This window comes from Carassius gibelio, chromosome B7 (genome assembly GCF_023724105.1).
Source record: "Carassius gibelio isolate Cgi1373 ecotype wild population from Czech Republic chromosome B7, carGib1.2-hapl.c, whole genome shotgun sequence".
In the NCBI taxonomy this organism is placed as follows: domain Eukaryota; kingdom Metazoa; phylum Chordata; class Actinopteri; order Cypriniformes; family Cyprinidae; genus Carassius; species Carassius gibelio.
This window is the reverse complement of record NC_068402.1, coordinates 5492102-5514431: the sequence shown is the minus strand read 5'-3', so window position 1 is coordinate 5514431 and position 22330 is coordinate 5492102. Positions and strand designations below refer to the sequence as shown.

At 38.2% G+C, this 22330-nt stretch overlaps 2 protein-coding genes across 21 annotated transcripts; one reads left to right on the top strand and one right to left on the bottom strand.

Annotated features, from left to right (window-relative positions):
• The first annotated feature begins 947 nt into the window (after positions 1-947).
• On the top strand, positions 948-14883 carry LOC127962104 (uncharacterized). Of its 3 annotated transcripts, none has more exons than XM_052561570.1 (12): positions 948-1198; positions 6846-7681; positions 7782-7903; positions 8059-8211; positions 8831-9054; positions 10198-10349; positions 10430-10533; positions 10656-10716; positions 10802-10890; positions 10967-11101; positions 13785-13885; positions 14002-14883. In XM_052561570.1, the coding sequence occupies exons 2-12, from the start codon at positions 6904-6906 to the stop codon at positions 14477-14479; spliced, it is 2397 nt and encodes a 798-aa protein (XP_052417530.1). In that variant the 5' UTR covers positions 948-1198; positions 6846-6903; the 3' UTR covers positions 14480-14883. The 3 variants fall into 3 exon arrangements, with proteins under 3 accessions (XP_052417530.1, XP_052417531.1, XP_052417529.1); XM_052561571.1 differs by lacking the exon at positions 948-1198 and adding an exon at positions 4354-6098; XM_052561569.1 differs by lacking the exon at positions 948-1198 and adding an exon at positions 6107-6532.
• zpax4 (zona pellucida protein AX 4) lies at positions 14625-21891 on the bottom strand. Of its 18 annotated transcripts, none has more exons than XM_052561551.1 (27): positions 21728-21891; positions 21568-21650; positions 21400-21489; positions 20622-20749; positions 20093-20233; positions 19948-20019; positions 19706-19876; positions 19504-19600; positions 19204-19427; positions 19029-19113; positions 18740-18948; positions 18564-18648; positions 18243-18454; positions 18085-18169; positions 17792-18000; positions 17613-17697; positions 17321-17529; positions 17160-17241; positions 16866-17074; positions 16305-16422; positions 16019-16224; positions 15793-15910; positions 15491-15660; positions 15319-15416; positions 15101-15210; positions 14876-15025; positions 14625-14713 (listed from the first exon to the last, which is right to left on the bottom strand). In XM_052561551.1, the coding sequence occupies exons 1-27, from the start codon at positions 21748-21750 to the stop codon at positions 14706-14708; spliced, it is 3477 nt and encodes a 1158-aa protein (XP_052417511.1). In that variant the 5' UTR covers positions 21751-21891; the 3' UTR covers positions 14625-14705. The 18 variants fall into 18 exon arrangements, with proteins under 18 accessions (XP_052417511.1, XP_052417513.1, XP_052417514.1 ...); XM_052561553.1 differs by having other exon boundaries at positions 17792-17988; XM_052561554.1 differs by having other exon boundaries at positions 18085-18127.
• Between the last annotated feature and the right edge of the window lie 439 nt (positions 21892-22330).

Genomic DNA, 22330 nt, shown 5'->3' with positions numbered 1-22330 from the left:
GTGCTACAAACTGTACGAGTTCTTATGTGGGACACAAAAGAAGATCATCTGAAGGTCTCATGCAACAAAAGTTGTTTTTGAACCCCTTTAACTTTCATTGATTTAACATAAAAAGCCCGAACTTGCTTTAAAATATCTTTGTGTTCAGCAGAAGAAAGAATACGCTTTGGAACAACATGAAGGTGAATACATATTCTTGTTTTTTTTTACCCCAAAGTTAACATTTTGTCTTCATTCACTCACCCTCGTGTCCTTTTTAAACCTGTATATGTTTCTTTCTTATGTTAAACAAAAAAGAATATATTGTGAAGAATGTGTATAAGACGTATGTTATAAGAAAGAAACTCACACAGGTTTGGAACGACATGAGGGTGAGTATAAATGATGACAATTTTCATTTTAGGGTTAATTATTGCTTTAAAGGCCATTTCTTCCCAATCATACTAGTTTTTTTTTTTTTTTTTTTTTTTGTAGTATGATGTATTTGGTTGATTAAGTGTTGTTAATATTTTGACAATAAATTAGATATATAGATTTGTTTTGAGTGCACTAAAAAAACTTCTCTTAGCATGTAATATCCACAATCAGCGGCTATTTAAATGAAAACCATTTCTGCTATTCCAACACTGCATTATTATTATTATTATTATTATTATTATCAGCGTCTTCTCTTTACTCAAAGAAGTACCTTCACGAACCCCTGTTTGAAGCCCTCAGAAGTGATACAGGAGACCATGGAAATACAATCAAATTCAGCACAGAACAAATAGGTTGTAGAATATTTGTTCCGGATTAAATAGCAGTAAATAGCAATCAAATACTAGATGGATGTGAAGAAAGAGAGAGTGAAAAAGACCTAGGGGCAAGGACAGGCGCTTTGTCAAACTGAGAGCTGCCTCTGAGGTCTGAGTTGAAGCAATACAGGTTTTTTCGCTCTCTCTCTCTCTCTACAGTGTATGATGTTTTTTCTCACTCGTTTCCAGGATCACAATGACAAGGCTTCAAAAGATCAGAGGAACCAAGAGAAGACTGCCGTACCGAAGTTACCATCACTAACGCCTCCGCAGATCCTGCATGTCTTTCTCACTGTCTATCTTACCTTACCAGTGCATCCCTCCTTCATTCACTCGTGTATACAGACGTGCACGTAACACGCAGAGTTCAACTGTCCTGCAGGCCTTGACTTCAAAACTGAGAGGTAAGTGACGTCTTACTTTGTTTGTGAACAACACAACAAAAAAAGGACAGTGAAGTGAGTTAGCGAGTGATAAAACTGTCTAATAGATAGTGTTTCACAAGTATATACAGTACACATGTGTTTCAGTTCTGCAAACAGAGTTATATAAGACACAGGCATGGCTGCTGCGCTGACACTCATCTTGTTTGTTTTTACATCTTGAATGTAAAGCGATGCAGGCGCAGGTCGCTTGTTTTTGAAACCCTTAAGACTGTGTATTGCATCAGACTCGTAGACTTGCGCAAAAACCGGCTCATCTAAGCAACATGGATCTACGTGTAGCATAAAAGAATTCATTGATGTTGAGGCCTAGTTTTGGAAAACGTTTGGAGTACAGAGGACATATTAGAAACCGAGGTATCTTTTTGACTGTAATGTAGGCTACCTCTTTTTACATTTAATTAATGAACATCTTTTGTTTATGAGATGCATACTACAATAATACTTACATTTTCAACAGTAACAAAAGTTTGCTCCATTAGTATCTTGTGACGTCTATGACACTGTTCAGATTGTGAACGGCAAAGTCGAATATTGATCATTTTCGGATAATCTGTAGATGAAACGTGTCCCTGCGAGACATTCTCATGAGAAACAGAATTGGATTGCGTACAATCCAAATACTTGTTCTTGGTTCTGCGCTCCAACAACGAAAACTCTAAAATAATAAAACAAAAGTTTCTATTTCTGAAAATCATAATCAAAAAAATATTTCTAAGGGGTAAGATTTTATTTAATTTTTTTAAGCTTTGTGCATAATTTTTGTCTCACCTTTTAAGTGCAATTGTAGTTCCTTGAAGACCTGCGTCAATGATTATGATACTGAAATTCCTGAACAACTAAGTGTGTGCAAGGTTCTTCCCTTTAACCAAAACAGCAGTCAGTAATGACCTATTGTTGTTGATGGTCGATCATGCAAATTATTAATAACCCGGGCTCCTAATAATGTATTGTCTGTATTTTCCGTACATTTCATCTTTACACAAAAGGGTCTAATAAGCAAACCTTCTCTGACGTTTTATGCTGTTATTGCAAAAAGTATAAGGTCATGATTCAGTATTGTTATTTATGAAATTAAACTCACCTGATGGATAACGTCCTACAACCGCCTTTATGACTCGATGATGATGATCTTGATTCCTGAAAATATATATAATACAAAATCAGACTATTAGGATGTAACATGAATCATTCTACTAACAGAACTGCAATAGTTTCTGCATTGTACCTTTTACCTTTTTGGATATTTAAATGATGTCTATGCAAGGGTCCTGTGTTTATTCTGTGAGGATGTTGGCATCCACCAAGGACATATTTCCTGTATACTGATCATTACAGCCAAATTTAGCTTTAATATGCATAAGTAATACTTAAACAGTACAGTGCTAGGTCTTCATTTATTCAGGTATGGAATGAGTTTTGGGCTTTTTATAAGGCGCAAAGTTGATTTTAAACCTCAGATTTCCATTATTATGAATTGGGTCAAACTGAATATGACGATGGTCACCAACAAATTAGCTTTTTATATTTCCCTTTACTTACTTTTTTTAAATTATGGAATATGAAAAAGAAAATTTAGAATCGGCTTTATGTAAATTGACTTTATATTTTAAGTAAAACACATGAATCCTATCAGACAAAGGGAATTTGTTAGCTGGTTTAATCTATAGTAATTCTAACGATGTTTATATAAAATATAGTATGGTATGTCTTCATGTAGAGATGTTCATGTTCATGTTTAGATGCGAGGCTCTGGGAGTCCTTAGAAACACTTCATTTAACAGTCGTTGCAGTTATTTGACTATAAATATGTTTTATTATTTGACTATGAAAGGCAAGATATTCGATCTAGGTAGCACCTGTTCAATATGAATAAAATCTTTGAAAAAAAAACAACAGCAGTAAGTTTGGATTTAATCAGATAAAACAGATCATTATTTTTGCAAAAAAAAAAATTATACATAGTATATACAAATACTTGATATGGCGTCAAAATTTACGATTTATTAAAGCTGTTATAAGCTTTTCTGAAGCTATTGCAGTCATGTTTAGCCTTCTGCGATAAATATTTCCAACGTGTTACAAAACAATAAGACTTTCAGTTAAGAATTAAATGTTAAGTCCGCTAATTTTTTGTTATGAATAAAATTTTGTTATAAAAAAATAAATAAATGAACAAACAGAAAACAATTTGTTTCGTTATATGAATTAGACTGCAGTGATTTAGTGACACACATAGATGTTGTGCTCTGTCATTTTATATTTTATCATTCTCTCATTTAAAAACCTTTTGAGCAAAATCACACACAATAATATATATATTCATGTAATCATACAAAAGCACACATTCAAACAGTTGTTTATTTATTATCACTTTTGTGCAACTTCTAATGCTATATTTATCTAATTTGCATATATCATATTCACTCTTAGATATAATACTGATTAAATTGAATCAAAGATCGTCTTATAGACATAATATAAATACGGCTCAATAGGATAATGTGTAACATTTAAAACTCAAAAACACTACCCATGATAAAAAAATATATATTTCCATTCAAATACATAAATATAATTAATCATGATTGCAGATTTTGCCTCTTTTAACAGACTTCAGGTCAGTTATCCAAAAACCAGCACGCGAAACACTATTGTGTTTATCATTTGATTTGGGTTCATACATTTTAGCATTACATTACAGCTATTATAAAATGCCGCCAGCAAAATGTAAACAATTCCAAACCTAAAAATCTTTAAAAGTCTTTATGATATTATATGCTTTCACGACTTCTAAAGGTCACCGTCACAGAGCTGGGAAGCCATGCACTGCCAGACATAAGTATAGAGTTTGAAACTTTACAATAAATAATTTATACAGTTTAAATGAAGAAAATCACATGCTACAAGACCCAACGTTACAACAGAATCTACAACAGTAAATGTGCACAAAAGTGAAGTAGATTTTCAGATCTTCATGTATTTCCATCTATTCTCTTCTTTTCTATGATATCAAATTATGGCCACGTGTAGTAAGTTGAAATTTAGACTAATGAAATTAAGTAGAGGCTTGCTAAACACATTAGCCATTTCTGAATTCACTTGTGTTTTAAAAATGAATTAATTCTCCTAAAATGCTCATTTCACTCAGCAGACTAATAATGCAGAAGCACCGAAATTCATTAGAGACTACAGGTTTGGGGGGACATAACTCTCACCTGTAAAAAGTACATTCATTTATTTGCGCAACCTAAACTTCAGGGTTCATTTAACAGTATAAGGTTCAGTTTTCATTTTTCTGTGATCTCTCTGCATGCACTTATGAGCGTTGTCTCAAAGATAAGATAAACGGTTTGATATAATGACAGACAGAGATGGGGGGGAAAAAGTCCAAATCGCTCTGCTGCTTTCCCCCTCCTCTGTTGTCTTTCACACATATGACAGAAAACTAGAAAACAGCCTCCACACTCCTCTTTCCATCAATTATATCCTGTTATTTTTGTCCCTCCTTAACCCACTCGCCCCGTTCTCCAGTATTACCTGATCACGCGTAGCTTTTAGGTATGCAATATTGATTTAAAAATGAACATTTCATGCAACAAAGCTGGCATTTTAAGTCCTAAATCCCTCCTACTCTCTGTTACTGAATATAAAAATGTGTACAAAGTAGACCTTTAATGACAAAAGCTAAAAAAGTAGGGCAGTGAGAGTGAAAAATCTACATTTCTCTGGTCCACAAATCCATCTTCTCTCGCCATATTGTCTTACACCTTTTGTTCTTTCACCCACATTATGCTAATGGTGAGGTTTGTGTAGGTGATTTCTGCAGGTACGTTCATACTGTACTCACCACTGAATTAACATCACCCTCATCAGCCAGACTGCCAAACCTTTAACCTATGTGGGGGCCGTCCTGATTCACGGTCTCTCAAAGTTTAATGCCTCTGACCGAAATATGACGTACAGAGACAGAGTGGGTGGACCTGTAGTAGACCAGTCATTCAAAATAAAAATGTATGATTATGGTGAACTGCTGTCATTTAAGAATTAACAGTTAAAATAATGCAAATAAGCTAGCATGAGAGCAGAAAGAAAAGAGAGGGAAACACTACGTGTGGGTGGAAAAAGGGGTGTATAGACAATGTATGCGGTATGGAAACGATTTTATATTGTGGGTATAGGAGGGATACACTTGCAGAAAGCGAGCGAGAGAGCGGAGGCGGGGTGTACGGAGGTTTCCCTTGTCCACTTCCTGTTCTCTTGTTGTTTCATGGTCAACTTCCTGTCACATGATTTAATTTGAGCAACCACAGATTTACACCGGCGTAAACACAGTTCGTCTTTTCGCCTACATAAACATATGCACAGAAAAACACACACATATATGCATGCACAAAATCTCAATAAAGCAATCAAGTTAAGCAGTTAACACACCACATAACTTTAACAAAAACACTACTGTTCATACACATACAAATACTAAAAAAATACTTGTTCTTATGACCGACAAACACACACACACTTGACAGGAAGCTTTGCCTCTCACTCGTCATATACACTTACACGTACACCCACGCCTTACCTGCCAGTTTGACAACTCTTATGTTCTTTACGCACAAGTCACTAACCACAACAGATGTGAATCTCGAGATAACATTCTGAGCCGCAAGCACAATAAGCCCCAAAAGGTCTCATAATCTGCCAACATCATTGAAGACAACATGCTTTCATCCTGCTGCTTTTGTTAATTGTAAAAAGTCTTCTAAAGTAAGGTTAGGTTGGAATCAGCCCTTTTTGATCTGCCCTCACCATGAGTTAGACCCCGACTCGACCAAGAGAAGACGGTGATCTATGGGAGACTGTGAGTATGTAACGTTGGAGAATGGATAAAAATAGACTGAGAAGGAAAAGAGGTTAAGGAGGAGAGCAAGACAGAAGAGGGAGAGAGATATAGAAAGACAGAGATAGAGGGAGATCCGTGACTGCTTCCTCAGGATGTGGTTTTTCGGTTCAGGGTTTTAAGGGAGGGGGTGACTCTATGACAACTGAAGACTTACCTTTTGATCGGCGGCACCTGTGAAAGAAATATGTGTGAGAACGAGTTTTCACATTTAAGTATGATAATGAGCACAAGCGAGGAAGAGCTAGAAAGAGCGCCTGCTTCCACCCGTGGCTGTATTTTAATTTTGTTAGCTGGAGAGAAAGGTCACACACGGCAAACAACTCGCAGGTCGACGTGAACGGCTAGCACACGTACAAAAACAACAGGTTATGGACAAAGAAAGTGAAGCACTGGTGAGTACTAGACAAACGGAGCGAGAAAGGAGGATGAGAAAGAAAGTAAAAAGATAAACAAAAGCCGCAGAACAAAGGCTGTTTCTCTCTTTCGATAGCTGTAGCTGACGTTTCTCAGTTGTTTCTTTGCTGAAACGTTTCCGCATTTCTATATGAATGTTTGTCTTTAAAACCAACTGTTACAGAGGAAGACAAAGGCAAACCATTGAGTGGTTGGGAAAACGTCTCATTGCATTTGTTTGTGTGGTTTGGCTCTCTAACGATCATGAGGTTGAAAAGGTTTTGATGGCTTCTGATTGTCTTTGTGTGTCAGTTTTCAGATGCGATGAGCGTCCTTTAACTCGACGGTGCAGCCATTTGCAACAAGCCACATGGCTGACCTTACATCTCCCGAGTCCGAGTCGCTCTCCTTCACTCCCATGTTCCGACACCAGACAGAAGGTCAAAGGTCAAGCCACAACATTTACCAGCAAGGTTCTATAAGTGGGCTCGGCCCGTTTGAGGTCCCGTGTGAAGCCACGGATGGCACCGGGAACGCTCTGAATGGAATAGATCAAACGGGGAACGCTTCTTACTGGGGGAATGCATCCCCTGTGTCCTCTATGGGACAGAACAGGAATAAGGCACAAGCTGGAGTTTATGAGACCGACTGGAGTTCTCACTGCCACCAGCAAGAAGCATTAGAGAGTTTTGAAACAACTGTGCGTCAGCAACAAAAACTGGATTCATTCTCAGAGGCATTTTGCAGTCGTAGCGCCACCCAAATGCCGGGTGGAGGAGAGCAGAGCGGCTTTAACAGCTCCACACCTCCGTCACATGCTCTCTCCTTCCCTTTGGTTCTTAGCCCACCGCCAACGCCCCTTCCTGCTCCATCCTTTTCTCCTCCTAAACGACCTCAACACTTCTTGCCCGGCCAGATCTTGAGCCAATCACAGATCCAAACTCAGACGGATGGTTCGCTGCAGTTCTTTCCCTCTTTACCTTCGCCCTCCAGGTTCAATCACCCCATTTGGCTCCAGCTGCAAGCTGACGACAGCGACGGCCTGGACTTAACGCAGCACCTACCACAAGACTCAAACTCCTCTCTGGTTTATTCAGAGCACGGAGGGCCTCATCTGAAACATATGAACTCCCTGCAGAAAGGCACAGGTAACATAAAACTATGTTTTGTGTGTTGGTCTGTCTTGGCGTGCCGTTATTTTTAAACTTCAAGCATGACTTTTAATAAAACAAGTGCTTTCTTGTTTAGACTGTTCTCTGCAAATGCCCCTCAACCCTGTACTGGCTCAACATCACCATCACCAGGCCTGCGTGCAACAAGAGATGGGCCACGATCCCGGGACATCCGAAGATCACACGACGTGGTCTCAGGTTTGTCATCTGCACATTCAGACAGATTCTTAGCCTGGTCAAGCATAATCGACAGATGCATTAATGGCTTTAACATCATAGCAGTACATTTTAATGCTCTGTATTTTAAGCTGGTGAGGCTAGCATGCAACTTTTTTTTTTTTTTTTTTTGACAGATGGGGCAGTCATCTCACTCGTTTGGACCTTCTCTACACCAGTCTAGTCTCCATGTGCAGGGGTCAGGGTCAGGAGAAGGAACACGATTCGGTTACGGACTGAACTTCGGTCCTGGGTCCTCAGACAAATCTCAGGGGTCCTTCAGCACACAGGCAAGAGACCATTAATTTACATTTTGTACTGACATTTTAGACAAATTAATACTTCTTTGATTAATTTAATTAATCCTTGCTGAATAAATGACAGTCAAGATAATTATAATGCAAAAGAAAAAATATCTATTTTAAATAAATTCTGTTTATTTTTTTATTTTTAAACCTTCTATTCATCAAAGAATCCTGAACAATATTATCATGGTTTCCATTTAAAAAAAAACATAACAACTGTTTGAAACAATGATAATAATATGAAATGTTTCTTTAGAACCAAATCAGCCCATTAGAATAATTTCTGAAGAAAAAATTGAATTTAAAATATATTTAAATAGAACACTGTTATAAATAAAACTGTAATAATATTTTACAATATTGCTGTTTTTACAGTATTTAAATAAAGTAAATAAATGCAGTATTGGTGAGAATAAGACACTTCTAAAACATAAAAAAAATTCAAGACCAACCCCAAACTTTGAACGGTAGTAATATACAACATGTTAAATATACTGTATATATATAAACTTTAACTGTTACAGGTTAAAACCACAAGCCTTTATGCATGGGAGCATGATTTTAAGCAGAATCACTCACATGCAGCTTTATTTGCCTCATGTAGAATGTTCCCAGTTCCGTCTATACTGGAGTCCCTTACAACAGTGTGATCCAGATGAGTAGAGAGCTAATGGAGAACTGGGAAGAAACCGCACCTCACTATAAGCCACCTCCAATGCTGAACCCAACACGCAGTGGAACGGGACTCTTTTGCAACCTACTGTCTTCCCTAGCTGTGGAAAACAGAGCATTGTGGACAGACGAGAGGAAAGATGATGACTCACAAAGGTCAGCATTCAAGCGTTTGTTTGTTTGTTTTTCTTAGTTTTGGTCGCTCATTGGTGTCGTACATGAAGCATTTGTATTATTTCAGCTAAAACAGCCTATTTTTATTTTGTTTAAAAAAAATTATGAAGAGCATGTCTGAACAGCTAAAAAGAAACGCTACTTATTTGACAACAATAATCTGTCAGAAGATAAACAATGTACTATTTGTTATCAATTTTTTTCTTTCTTGATTTGGTGAGCATCTGCTTGGTTGTGTTGAATCTTCCTTATTCTAACCCCCTGTCATTGTTCACATGGCAGTTAAAAAAAAAAAAAAATTAAATTAAAATTATTTAAATTAAATGAATGTTCTATATTATAGCTTGATTTTTAGGAAATTTGGTTCTAAATTATATTTATGGAATAGTTATGTTCCATTTAATACCTGCAAACCACTTTTTAAGCCTAGACCTGAAAATTTAATTTCAAACTTAAACTGCCTGTTTCATAAAACAATTTGACCAAATGAACTAGGTTTATTTTAGTTGATTTGTTTCAAAATAAGTCATACTAACTGAAATAAGCCTGGCTTATTTGGTCAACTTGTTTTATAAAACAGACCCCGGAGCACAGACTTAAGTTTGGTATCTTCTCTTCTTGAAGAAGACACATGGCAGATTATTGATGAAGTGGAGTTTAAGTGAAACAGAAGTTATTGAAGTTTACAGTTCTGAAAAATGCACAAAATAATTTTTTTTATATGAAATTTATATTTTCAAAATGTGTTTCACTCAAAAACTGCAAGAAAATCAAAGGCATGCATCTAAACAAGTTGCGTTTCAAATTTGAGGTTGATATCATGAATAAACAAGGTCTCAGTAAGATTTTGTTTGGGTGCAATACCAAACATTTCTACTACAAAAAAAAAATTGGATTCCCATTCATTTTCAATGACTGTGAACAATGAAAGTGTGACCATTTAACCTTTTCAGATCATGCCCATGATTTTTTTCTGTGCATGTTCCAAAATCTTTACCAAGTTTCGTACCATTCCAATACATTACAATAAACGATATTTGAAATTTCACCCAGATGGTGAAGAAACTAGTGTCAAGCTTTTCTGAAACAGATGATTTCATTAAACTTTGTCATTTTACACCCAAGGTGCATAAATATAGGCCCAGAGTTCCAAGCTGAGCTGCCAGATCTGATAACAGGAAGAGAGCATGCGATGAATTCAGAGGAACCAGTCAGAGAGGAGCTGTTATGGAAACCTTGGGCAGAGTTACAGGAAAATGACACCCTTTTACAGCACGGTAATTATAATTACATTTAAAAATTTACAATTAAACCACTTGTGCTTTACATCATTAATGAGTGTGATCTCGAACCTCAGTGGAGAATCTTCTTGACCTGAGTGCCTCCAGTGTTCTACCAGGAGGGGGCGCCAATCTGGAGCTTGCTCTTCACAGCCTGTCTCACTGCCAGGGAAACATTCTAGTGAGTGCAATATTCATTATTCAATTAATGCTTGTAGATTTATGATAGTTTGTGATTGCTTTCACAGTTACCTCTTCATAATGTCCTTGGTAATCATGACTCCTTATTTTCCCTGGTATCAGGCAGCGCTGGAGATGCTGTTGTTTAAAAACTCCCCTCCATCAGAAAACTATCACTATTCTGGTAAACATCTCATTTGTCGACTGTCAAAAACGTTTACAGTCAGCATCACATAAATAAGACTAATCCTGTTTCACTTTCCATTTAGGCATGGATATATGGAGTTTGAGTGAACAAATGCTGTTCCATAAAGCATTTGCAATTTATGGAAAAGATTTCTCCTTTATACACAAAATGGTAATATATTGAATATTTGCTTTCCAAACCACCAAATGTCAGAGGATCGGTGTATTTACAGTTCTCATACTTTCAGGTGAGAACAAAGCAGGTGTCACAGTGTATTGAATTCTATTACAACTCCAAGAGGCTTTCAGAGAAACAAAACAAGCAGAGGGAAAGAGAAAAGGAAAGTTTGGAGGAAGAGAGAATTGCAGCAGTCATCAATCAGGTAAGACTGATTTAGATTACAGCACATTGGTATAAGTCTATACAAACATGAGAGCGGATCAGGTAAACCCATGAATGGATGTGTAATGGTTTTATAATATTAGCAGATTTTTTATTAATTTAGTAGAAAAATTTGAATAATATTCAACTGCTTTTAACTGACCTGGTTTGCTCAGCCTTAATAGCACACAAAACAAGCACTGCACACTTAACACAATTTCAGCTTAAACTTTATATTTAATTGTATTTCATTTTTAAATTAAATGTACTAGATTACACTTGATTTGTAAAATGTCAGACATGTGTAGAACAAATAATACAGAAAAGAGAAGAAAAAAATACACTACAGAGTACAAGACGGGTATATATCACTAAAAGATTACATCTAAGGAAAAGATTAAAAGAAAAAAAGCTTTAAAGTTTAGTTTTAAAGCCTTCTTTTTACACGAGTTAAAGACGTCCCAGAGTAATGCTCTAATTCAGCAAGCAAAACATAAAAAAGTGGTTTCTGATCTGAAAACTTACATTTATGTATATAAAATTTTAGTACATGTTCTTTTTTCCAATTAACAATTCCAAACAAAACATTTTTCCAAGTAAAGAAAAATCCTTAGCAATGTTCTCGGTTCTCAACAAATAGGGAAGTCTTTCCACAATAATTCAGCGTAATGCACAAATGCACAAAATAAATGCACAATAGTCTCTGGGTTCTGTTTGCACAAGATCAATATCTTTTTTTTTATTTCTTTAAAAAGTTATTAACAGGATATACAGAATGGATAATCTTATTAGTAATTAGGTATCTATTTGGAATTTGCCAAATTTTCCTCCAGGCAATATCACAAACAAAGGCATTCCAATGAACTGACACATTTGGAATTTGGAATATTATTAAATGTGCAAAGATCTAACATCTTGAGACCACCATTTAACAGATTTCTTTATATAATGTATGCCATTTTTCCATATGTAATTAAATAACATTTTGTCAATACTTCTGAGGTTTATGGTGAGACTGAGCAGCGTATAATAATCTGGAGATTCCCTCTCCTTTGACAAGTAATATTCTTCCCCTCAGAGATAAGTTTCTCTGCAGCCATAAATTAAATGTGACCATGGACCACAAAAGTGTCAATTTTTTACGAAATTGAGATTTATTTATCGTCTGAAAGTTGAATAAACAAGCTTTCCATTGATATATGGCTTATTAGGATCGGACAATTTTTGGCCGAGATACAACTATTTGAATATCTGGAATCTGGGGGGTGCAAAATAAATACTGAGAAAATCGCCTTTAATTTTGTCCAAATTAATTCTTTGCAATACATATTACTAATCAAAAATTAAGTTTTTATATATTTACAGTAGGAAATTTCAAAATATCTTCATGGAACATGATCTTTACCTAATATCCTTATGATTTTTGGCATAAAAGAAAATTTGATCACTTTGACCCATACCATTTTTTTGGGCTATTGCTAAAGATATACCCCAGCGACTTAAGACTGCTTTTGTGGTCCAGGGTCACATATTTTCTTTGTGTTTTATCAATAATTGGGGAAAAATTCAATACATATCTATCATTTTAATTTTTACATATAGAGATACCTAAAGAAGATATCTTCTCTTAACTTGGAATATTATTAATTGTACAAAGATTGCAGTCTTCAACTGAAATTTGTTCACATTTAAACAAATTAAATAATAATAACAATAATAATAATAAAAAAGACCAGAAGCTTTAGAAAATCTTTTAACAGTGCTGATTGCAATAGGGATTGCAAATTTTAGTAACTCCCAATTATATCTAAAAGAGCATTCCCTTGCTGCTTTATACCAATAATGGTTAATGATATAGTTAAATTTAAGCTTAACGGTATTATGAGATAATATGTCTGACATTATCTGACATGTTTCTGAGTCAGTCTGTGATATTTTGAGCTATTTTAGAAGAAAAAGAATCATTTTGTGGAAAAGTCAGTTCTGTTTATTCAAATTTTCGAAAAACCGTTCTCCAATAACTACTGAAAAAAACTACACATTTTTATGTACAAACATCTGAAAAAAATAGCCAAGGTCACACAGTGAACGAATTAGTAATCGTGTACTCCACAAGTTGTCCAAAACTTGAGAATGTTTTATTTTAAACATTCAAACAAACTCATGAGCAAATATTTTAGCATGAGCTGCCATGTCAGTGCTTTGCCAGATTTTGTTTGCCTTTTAATGCATTTGAGATATATTTTTACAATGCATGACAACTTGCATTTTACGGTCTTATCCTCTTCTGTAATTGTGAGAAATTCTTCTTGAGATTTTATTAGTGGTTGACAAATTGCATTTACAGATTGTATTTCTGCCACCAACTGGTATGGCGTGTGGATCAAAATGAATCTCACACATTAGTTGAGGAATTAGAGTGATTACGTTTTAAATTGGAGTGAAAAGACTCACCCCAACAGCACTCGAGCCTGCAGTAAACACTGCATGAATGCACATCAAACAGATTTTTATAGGAATAGCACGTCCTCCCCCTTACCAATTGTATAAAAGTATAATGGCCTACAGATTGTGATTTGCTTATTTTCTGAAGGACAACTTCATTTTTCAATACTTAAAATCAATAATTTGTTATAGCCCTTTTTAGCGATTGTTACAAAACATGGCATTTTACTCATCCACAGGTTGCTCCAGCCCCAAAGGTGTTGGTTAACCAAACCAGTATTGACCAACTGATTCATACCCCACCACTTCCCACAAACTTTCCCTGTAAACAGTGTGGCAAGTACGTATTGGCAAATTTTGTTATAGTACCAAGTTTGAAAAGAATGGTCTTTGTTTCCATAGCAAACAAATGCTTTTGACATTTATTCCCTTTGACCATGCAAATTGTCATTTCAGGATGTTTTATAAAATCAAAAGTAGAAATGCTCACATGAAGATCCATCGGCAGCAGCAAGAGGACTGGAGAGGAAAATTACCGCTACACCCAAACCAGCACCACAACCTTAACCTGGCCAGAGCACTGGCTCATCCAAACCAGCAAATCCTAACCCCGACCCACCATCAGAATCACATCCTGACCCAAAGCTTGATTCAGAACTTGGTCCATTCACAGAACCAGTTGGCTTTTCTTCAAGGCACAAAGACTCCAAGTACATGCCCAACTAGCAATACAAGTTGCATGGCTCCGATCCAGAATCCACAGATAGGAACCAAAGCATCTTCCTTAAAACTCCACACTGGACCTCAGCAGACTTGGGGCTCCCTGCCTTGCATAGACACAGGAGGCCTGTTCTATAACAGAGGCTCCATGGTAAATGGGATTCATTTGAGCATACAGGACAGTGTCAGTAAACCATGGGATGATACCCAGTAACTGACTTGTACAGTTTAACTCTTGATGACATAAGAAATTAAGACATTACTGCTTTACTGTTAGGACTCCTTAGATTCAAAAACCCAGTGTAATGTTTTAAAAAAAAAAAAAAAAAAAAAAAAAAAAAAAAAAAAACCACACGGAGTGCTTGAGAAAGTACTTTATTTCATGCAGCACAAGACAAATGCTTAAAATGCAAGTTTGTTGAGTCATCTAGAAGGCTCCATTAGGCACCTGTGTGAGGGGAGAAAAAGAGAAAGTTACTTAATGCAAAACTTGGTTGTACAAGTCTTTAACTCACATAGATGTCAACTTAATTTAAAATTGCTCAACTTGTTCAAAGTACTGTAAAAATATAAGTTGCTATGACTTCTTGTAAACTGAATAAAATACCACCTAGTGAACGCTGGGCATATTTGTCTTGGGGCACACTCCACTGGCCCACTCGAACATATTCAGTTGGTTTCCTTGCAACCGATCCCTGAAAAGAGGGCTTCATAATGGCCTGTTTTGGCAGTTGCATTGGCTTAAGCATTTGGGGAGGAACTGAAAATAGAAGGCATGGAGATGAGCACTTGCACACCAAATGGTTCTAAAATGGGTAATTAAACATTAACTTGCCCTTCACAGGGTCCTTTATTTGTCCAATTCCAGGGGTCTCTGCTCTAAACTTTCGGTCCACAAAAAGGCTTTCAGTGTCACGTACTGGGTAAATGCACCTCATGGTCACTCTGATTAACAAGTCAGAAGATCTCGTAAACCATTTTGAAACCAACCAAGTCAGTTGCACAGCTTCAGCACTTTGCTTTCTAGGGGTACTCCGACCCTCAATAACATACCTGTATGCAGCATCTCTTGTGATAACTGGCCTGCTGTCCGTAGAATACAACTCATGAAATACGAGCTCGTTTTCATAGGTTACATACTGCTGATCAATCTGAGAAGCCGAGTAAAAGACCTAGTCAGATTTCATGGGGAACAGGTTGGGGGACCACCCCACACACACACTACCTGAAATCTAGTCCCACAAGTGTTAAGACCAAAAGAGAAGAGGACTCTGGTATCATCAGTTTCTTGGGGTCTGCAGCTTTGGTCCAATAGTGTGGTTCTTGCAGGATCAGCAGAAGGTACCGCTTTAGTGATGTCAGTCACTATAGTCATCACACCCTCAGTAGAGCACACTGCAAAGATAAGGAAAATGTTAACGCATTCGATCAGGCAACTCAAAGCCCACAGAAACCAGCTTTTATGTATAATACACATGCTTTATTACAACGTCACAGATTTGGGGTAAAGTCAATAACAGCCATTACCCAAAAGCTCTGTGGTTTGGAAGAGGCAGCGTTTGGCTGAGGACTGCTCAATCTCCAGGGTTTTAGCATTTCTGGTGAGAAGTTTGAACGTGCCATAGAACTGCTGCAGAGTAATATCCTATTACATAGGGAAACTTAAAGTTAAATTTCAACCATGGTCACAACTCCATTTAGAATTTTAAAGTGGGTCTCGCAACTGGGCCCTGCTTGTGGTAAAAAGTTTAACCTCATAAACGTATCCAATGGTAAACAGAGGCACAGCCAATATTAATGTGGTGCTGTCATTGGTCAGGATATAGCCACGCTCTGATGCCAGCTGTGGGGTCAGGGTGTAAGACCCAATGGCAATGTCCCACAAGTAATCGTACTGCTGATGGTCCTTCTCGAAGCTTATGCCACTTTCAGTACACATGCTGTCAAACACTGGAGGTACTGGGGAGACAAAGTTAAAAACACCCCCTCAAATCAAGTGTATCGATCAAAAGTATGTCCAAGAGGTTAATGGTTCTTACAGGCTTCAACGACTAAAGCAGACACAGAAGACAAGTGGTAATAGGCCTCCATCTGAGGCCTTATGTTCAAAGTCCATTTAATTTCCAGAGAGTACTCGAACAAGCCAGCTGAAACGTACTGGAAGAGAGACAAAACAACGGAGATCAAAGACTAACATTTAACACATGGGTCTGATGTTAGGGACACGTGGTCTTACGAGCCTGCATCAAGTCCATAGAGGGTCTTGTATCAATGTCTGAATTTTACAACTATTCTACAAGTCACATTAAGCTGTACAGAATTGGCAATCTCAACTGCCTGTAAAAGAATCTTAGACAGCTTTTTTTTAATAAATCTAAAAAAAAAAAAAAGCACTGGTCCAAACTACAGTACACTTACTAAACCATGTATACCACCCATGCATCTCAATTGCTTGAGTGGTCACCATGCCCATGTTAAAAGACCACTGTACTTTATCTTTATGCATGTTAGCAGGTTAATGTCGTTCTGTAAAACTGCTACTTGTAAGTGCATTACAAATGGTCTTGACCTAGAAAATTGCAAACTAAAGCAAACCTCACCTGCTTTGCAACAAATTGGTCCTCAAATGGAACCCTAATGATGTACGCAGAGGTAGCGTTGCCTTCTGAGACTCTGGAGATGGAGTACCCCATCTGCGCGGCAGTCAATACAGAGATCTCCTGCCCATTCAGCTCAACAGACACCAGTTCCACATCAGAAGGAATATTACCCAGGTAGACATGGAAGACTCTCTCCTCAAGGTTTGTTTCTGGACGAGTCAGTCAGTACAGTTAGGAGTAAACCATCACCCAAAGAGAATGTCATATGCTTCAACATTATTTGTTCCAACTCACGGTTAACTGAAAAAGGAAGCGGAATTGGCGGAGAAGCCATCTGCTTGACCACATTAGGCTTGGTCACCACACCATGCTGGTCCTGAAGTGTTTAAAAAATAAATAAATAAAATCCGTATCCACTTAATTTAGGATGTGTTAAACCAGTTCCAGGATCATACCTTTCTTATTCCTCCCTCAGCAGGAGAAAGGATACTACTCCCTACAGTTGCTTTACCAACAGTTATGGAATAACCTCTGTCTATCGTAGCCCGTTCATCCACAACCCCACCACTAACTCCCATGCCCATGTTCTCTCCCCTCAACTCAGAGGTTCCAACAGCCAGAGGAGTCCTTTCTGCAGGGCTCCTCCAGGTTCCTGAAGGTGATTCTGGAGGAGTTGGTACAGTTGAAGTAAGCCATCACCCAAAGAGAAGCGACCATATGCCCAGACATGATTCATTTCTAACTTACGGTTAACTGAAAGGGGAGGACGAGGAACTGGTGGATTAGCTATCTGCCGGACCACATTAGGCTTGATCACCACACCCTGCTGGTTCTGAAGAGTTAACATGCAATTCATAATCTCCTAATCCATTTTAGGATGCTCCAAACAAGATTGCAGGATCATGCATGGAGAAAGTGGATAATACCTTTCGTATTCCTCCCTCAGCAACAGAGGGGAACCTATGTGCTACGGTCTCTTTACCAACTGTTACAGAGTAGCCACGGTCTGACGCAGCCCATTTATCCACAACCCCACCACTAGCTCCCATGCGCCTGTTCTCTCCCCACAACTCGGAGGTTCCAACAGCCAAAGGAGTCCTTTCTGCAGGGCTCCTCCAGGTTCCTGAAGGTGATTCTAGAGGCGTTAGTACAGTTGAAGTAAGCCACCACCCATAGAGAAGCATCCATATGCCCAAACATGATATCTATTCCAACTCACGGTTAACTGAAAGGGGAGGGCGAGGAACTGGTGTATTAGCCATCTGCCGGACCACATTAGGATTAGTCACCACACCCTGCTGGTTCTGAAGAGTTAACATGCAATTCATAATCTCCTAATCCATTTAAGGATGCTTTGAACAAATTCCAGGATCATACCTTTCGTATTCCTCCCTCAGCAGCAGAGGGGATACTACTCACTACAGTTGCTTTACCAACGGTCATAGAGTAGCCTCGGTCTGTCGCAGCTCGTTCATCCACAACCCCACCACTAACTCCCATGCCCATGTACTCTTTCCTCAACTTAGAGGGTCCAAAAGCCAGAGGAGTCCTTTCTGCAGGTGTCCTCCAATGAAGTCTGGAGCCATCATCTGGAAGAAGTGTAAACTGAAGGTTATTCTAGATGAGTCCGTACAGTTGAAGTACACCATTACTCCTAGAGATGCAGCAATATGCCCAAACATATTGATTCTAACTCACGGTTAACTGAAAGGGGAGGACGAGGAACTGGTGGAGTAGCCATCTGCAGGACCACATTAGGCTTGGTCACCACACCCTGCTGGTTCTGATGAGTTAACATGCAATTCATAGTCTCCTAATCCACTTTAGGATTCTTTAAAGAAAACTGCAGGATCATGCATGGAGAATACTCATACCTTTCTTATTCCTACCTCAGCAACAGAGGGGAATCTGTGTGATACGGTCTCTTTACCAACTGTTACAGAGTAGCCTCGGTCGGTCATAGCCCGTTCATTCACAACCCCACCACTAACTCCCATGCGCCTGTTCTCTCCCCACAACTCAGAGGTTCCAACAGCCAAAGGAGTCCTTTCAGCAGGGGTCCTCCAGGTTCCTGAAGGTGATTCTAGAGTTGGTACAGTTGAAGTAAGCCATCACCCAAAGAGAATCCGCCATATGCCCAAACATGATTCATTTCTAACTTACGGTTAACTGAAAGGGGAGGGCGAGGAACTGGTGGAGTAGCCATCTGCCGGACAACTTTAGGCTTGGTCACCACACCCTGCTGGTTCTGAAGAGTTAACATGCAATTCATTATCTAAATTAACTTTAAACAAATTACAGGCTCATGCATGGAGAAAACAATTGGTTTGGATTATACCTTTCGTATTCCTCCCTCAGCAACAGAGGGGAGCCTATGTGCTACGCTCCCTTTACCAACTGTTACAGAGTAGCCTTGGTCGGTCATAGCCCATTCATTCGCAACCCCACCACTAACTCCCATGCCCATGTACTCTGTCCTCAACTTAGAGGGTCCAACAGCCGGAGGGGTCCTTTCTGCAGGGGTCCTCCAGTGAAGTCTGGAGTCATCAGAAGAGCCTTTAACTGAAAAAGTGTAAACATGGTTCCTGAAGGGGACTCTGTCAACTCTGAGTTAGTAACGGATGGGAAAAATTCTTACCCAGTGAACAGGTAGCAACCAGGTCCACCATGACCACCATCCAGTTCTGTCTGAAAAAGACTGTGGCTTGGATCACTTCAACTGCTGCACCATTGACCTGAAACAAGTTTGATCTAGCAGTTAAGGCAGTCCTAAATGTGTGAACATTTAACATCAGGCCACATGCCCCTATTCAGAGTCAGTTTGATGACATTAAACATACCATTTTAACAGAAGCATAGAGTTGTCCAAAGGTTGTTCGAAATACAAGTCTGCCAGGTGTGACCATTATGATGTAGCCCAGAGTAGCAGCATACTCAACCGACATTACCTCAGGCTGCTGGCCCTCTTTTTGTAGCATCACCTGCCAGGCCTCAACAGCTGAACTTTGGGCCTGTTAGGAAAAAATATAAAGTTCTGAAGACCACAATTTACGTGAACCCTTAACAAGAACTAGCTGCTTACCAAAGCTAAAGATGCAGAGAAGTCTTTAATACTGCCAGCTGTAGGACAAGGTAGATCAGTTCTCACAGACACCTGTTGGAGAAGAGGGAAAAACTTCAAACAAAAGCAGGGCAAACACCATATGTAAAAGTTAATTCATTCGTACCTCCATGTAGTTCTCTTCACAAGTAACCACCCTCGGAGAGAAAGGAGGAACAGAGCAAGTCTTGGAGACATTGAAAGATGACTCTTTGCCACTCTCATCAATGGTGAACACCCCAAACATGAAGGTGAAGACCTCATCATTCTGAGGAATGAGTTTGGGGTCATGAACATTTGTGAAAAACAAACCAAAGCATTTTATTGAAATGCAACAACCGTTTTAAGACATTTAAAAAAAATGTTTTAGAACACTTTGCATTCCGGTAACAAAACCGAAAAGTTCAGCTTATCACAATCCTTAAGCATTCATAAGTGCCGATTAGGTGCACAATTAACATCAATTTTATAGAAGTGGACTTTAACTGTTAAATTACAAAATGCGTCACTTTACACAAAGCATCATGACAGTGTTCAGAATTGAAGTGCTACATCTGTTAAACAAGTTAAGTTTCAAAGCAGCTACAAAAATGCATTCATTTGATCAAGTAACAAAACCAAAATGGGTTTTTGATCTTTCATTTTGGATTCTGTACCTGATTTCCCGTGTGACAGGAGAAGTATGATGCTCTGAGATCAACATGACCCAGCAAAGGCTGGACAGAGTAAGTGTAACCACACTGAGCCCCATAGCGCTCTGTGACAGGATATGCACCGGTGGCATCTAAGACCAAAGAGGAGAGAAAAACTAGTCATGGCCAGAAGTTTTGGGCGTGACAATTTTCGGTTCTGCAAAGTTTGCTGCTTAAGCTGTTGTGGGGTTCATTCACATAATTTATAGATTGTAGTGTGATCAAAAGCACTTTAAGTTTCGAAGAGTCACAGAAAAAAATAAAAGGCTAACATGGGCCAATCATTTCATCAGCGTGTGAGTGAGTACTAAACTGGTTAAAATCACCTTCATACCAAGTAGATTGTAAGCAGACTGATTTCTATAAAAACGAGGGAAGTGCTTCCAATCACTGTATCTGTTAGTAACGTTACCTTTAAAGGAACATGCAGGTAATCATTGTCAAGAACCTAGGCAAGAATGGATCACCACTAGTCAGAAGCTAACATCCAGCATGCAGGAGTTAATTGCAGAGGTTGTGAACAAGGGTCAACAATATCAACTTGATCAAATATCAACTTAGTTTGGAAATAAAAGCCTTGAACGTATGCATTGTTTTTTAGTATAACAGGAAAAATTCTACAAATACTCAAGCAGCAAATGTCACAAGACAACGTCAATGCTAAAACTTTTGGCCATGACGGTAGAAACAAAAAAAAAAAAAAAAAAAAAACAAAAAAAAAAAAAAAAAACACACAACGCACCAATGGCCTCAAAACGCGGTGCACTGCCAGAAGGTGGTATGTCTACCGACACAACCAGGGATTGGGCCTTGCATTCGACCACAGTGGGAGCTATGAACAAAAAAGAAAAAAAGTGCAGTTTGAAAAAGTACATCATACAACAAAAGTCACCTTTCTGCAAACTCTTACCTTGTGGTAGTCTGGAGGACTGCTGCAATGCATTTTTAGAGCCAGGCAGTGCACAAGCTACTGCACACAGGAGAAAAAGCCCTCTAATGAGAAAAGAAAAAAAAGTTACTAATGGAATCAAGTTACATACAGAAAAAAATAAGTCTTCAAAAACAATTACCCTGAAACAAATCCAAAAGCCATAGTCACTGATTAACGAAGTCTCTGTAGTACGGTAGCCTCAAACGCTACCAAACCTACATTAGCACTAACACAATATCCTGAGCTATGCGGCTAAGAGTAACGTTTTCTGACCGACGGCTATATTTATAATGTGTAATGTTGATTGACTTGTTAGAAGTTGGATGTTTTGATTGGCTACTTCAACAGCAGCTACTCTTATTAGGACAAACTTTTGTCATAACTAATTGGTTGCAATCACTGTTTTTTTCCACACTTTCCTAGTTAGCAGGAGACCACGCCCATTATCCAAAGCTGAAATAAAGGGCCAATTACTGAAAATTATGTAAAAAAAACAAAAACGGCAATTTAATATGCTGATAATTTTTGGCTTTTATAAAATACACCATAGAAACCATGATTAAAGTCACTGTGAAACAAGTTCAAGTTATTCACTCATTTCAGCCATTAATTTTTATTTTGTAATTTAATATAACTTCTTCAGCTGTACAACAAATAATTTATTCTGAATTAATTTAATATATCTGACCAAAGGATTATTGAACCAATGTAATGGTGTATCTGTCCACAAGGTGGGAGTAAA

What these genes read in the sequence shown, in the direction of transcription:
- LOC127962104 (XM_052561570.1), top strand. Translation starts at nt 6,904, where the DNA reads ATGGCTGACCTTACATCTCCCGAGTCCGAGTCGCTCTCCTTCACTCCC. An exon ending in ACTGCCAGGGAAACATTCTA is followed by an intron (nt 10,534 to 10,655) that starts GTGAGTGCAATA and finishes CCCTGGTATCAG; the next exon opens with GCAGCGCTGGAGATGCTGTT. An exon ending in TTGCAGCAGTCATCAATCAG is followed by an intron (nt 11,102 to 13,784) that starts GTAAGACTGATT and finishes ACTCATCCACAG; the next exon opens with GTTGCTCCAGCCCCAAAGGT.
- zpax4 (XM_052561551.1), bottom strand. Translation starts at nt 21,750, where the DNA reads ATGGCTTTTGGATTTGTTTCAGG. An exon ending in CCTGTCACACGGGAAATCAG is followed by an intron (nt 20,234 to 20,621) that starts GTACAGAATCCA and finishes CTCATTCCTCAG; the next exon opens with AATGATGAGGTCTTCACCTT. An exon ending in CTTGTGGGACTAGATTTCAG is followed by an intron (nt 15,417 to 15,490) that starts GTAGTGTGTGTG and finishes TCGGCTTCTCAG; the next exon opens with ATTGATCAGCAGTATGTAAC.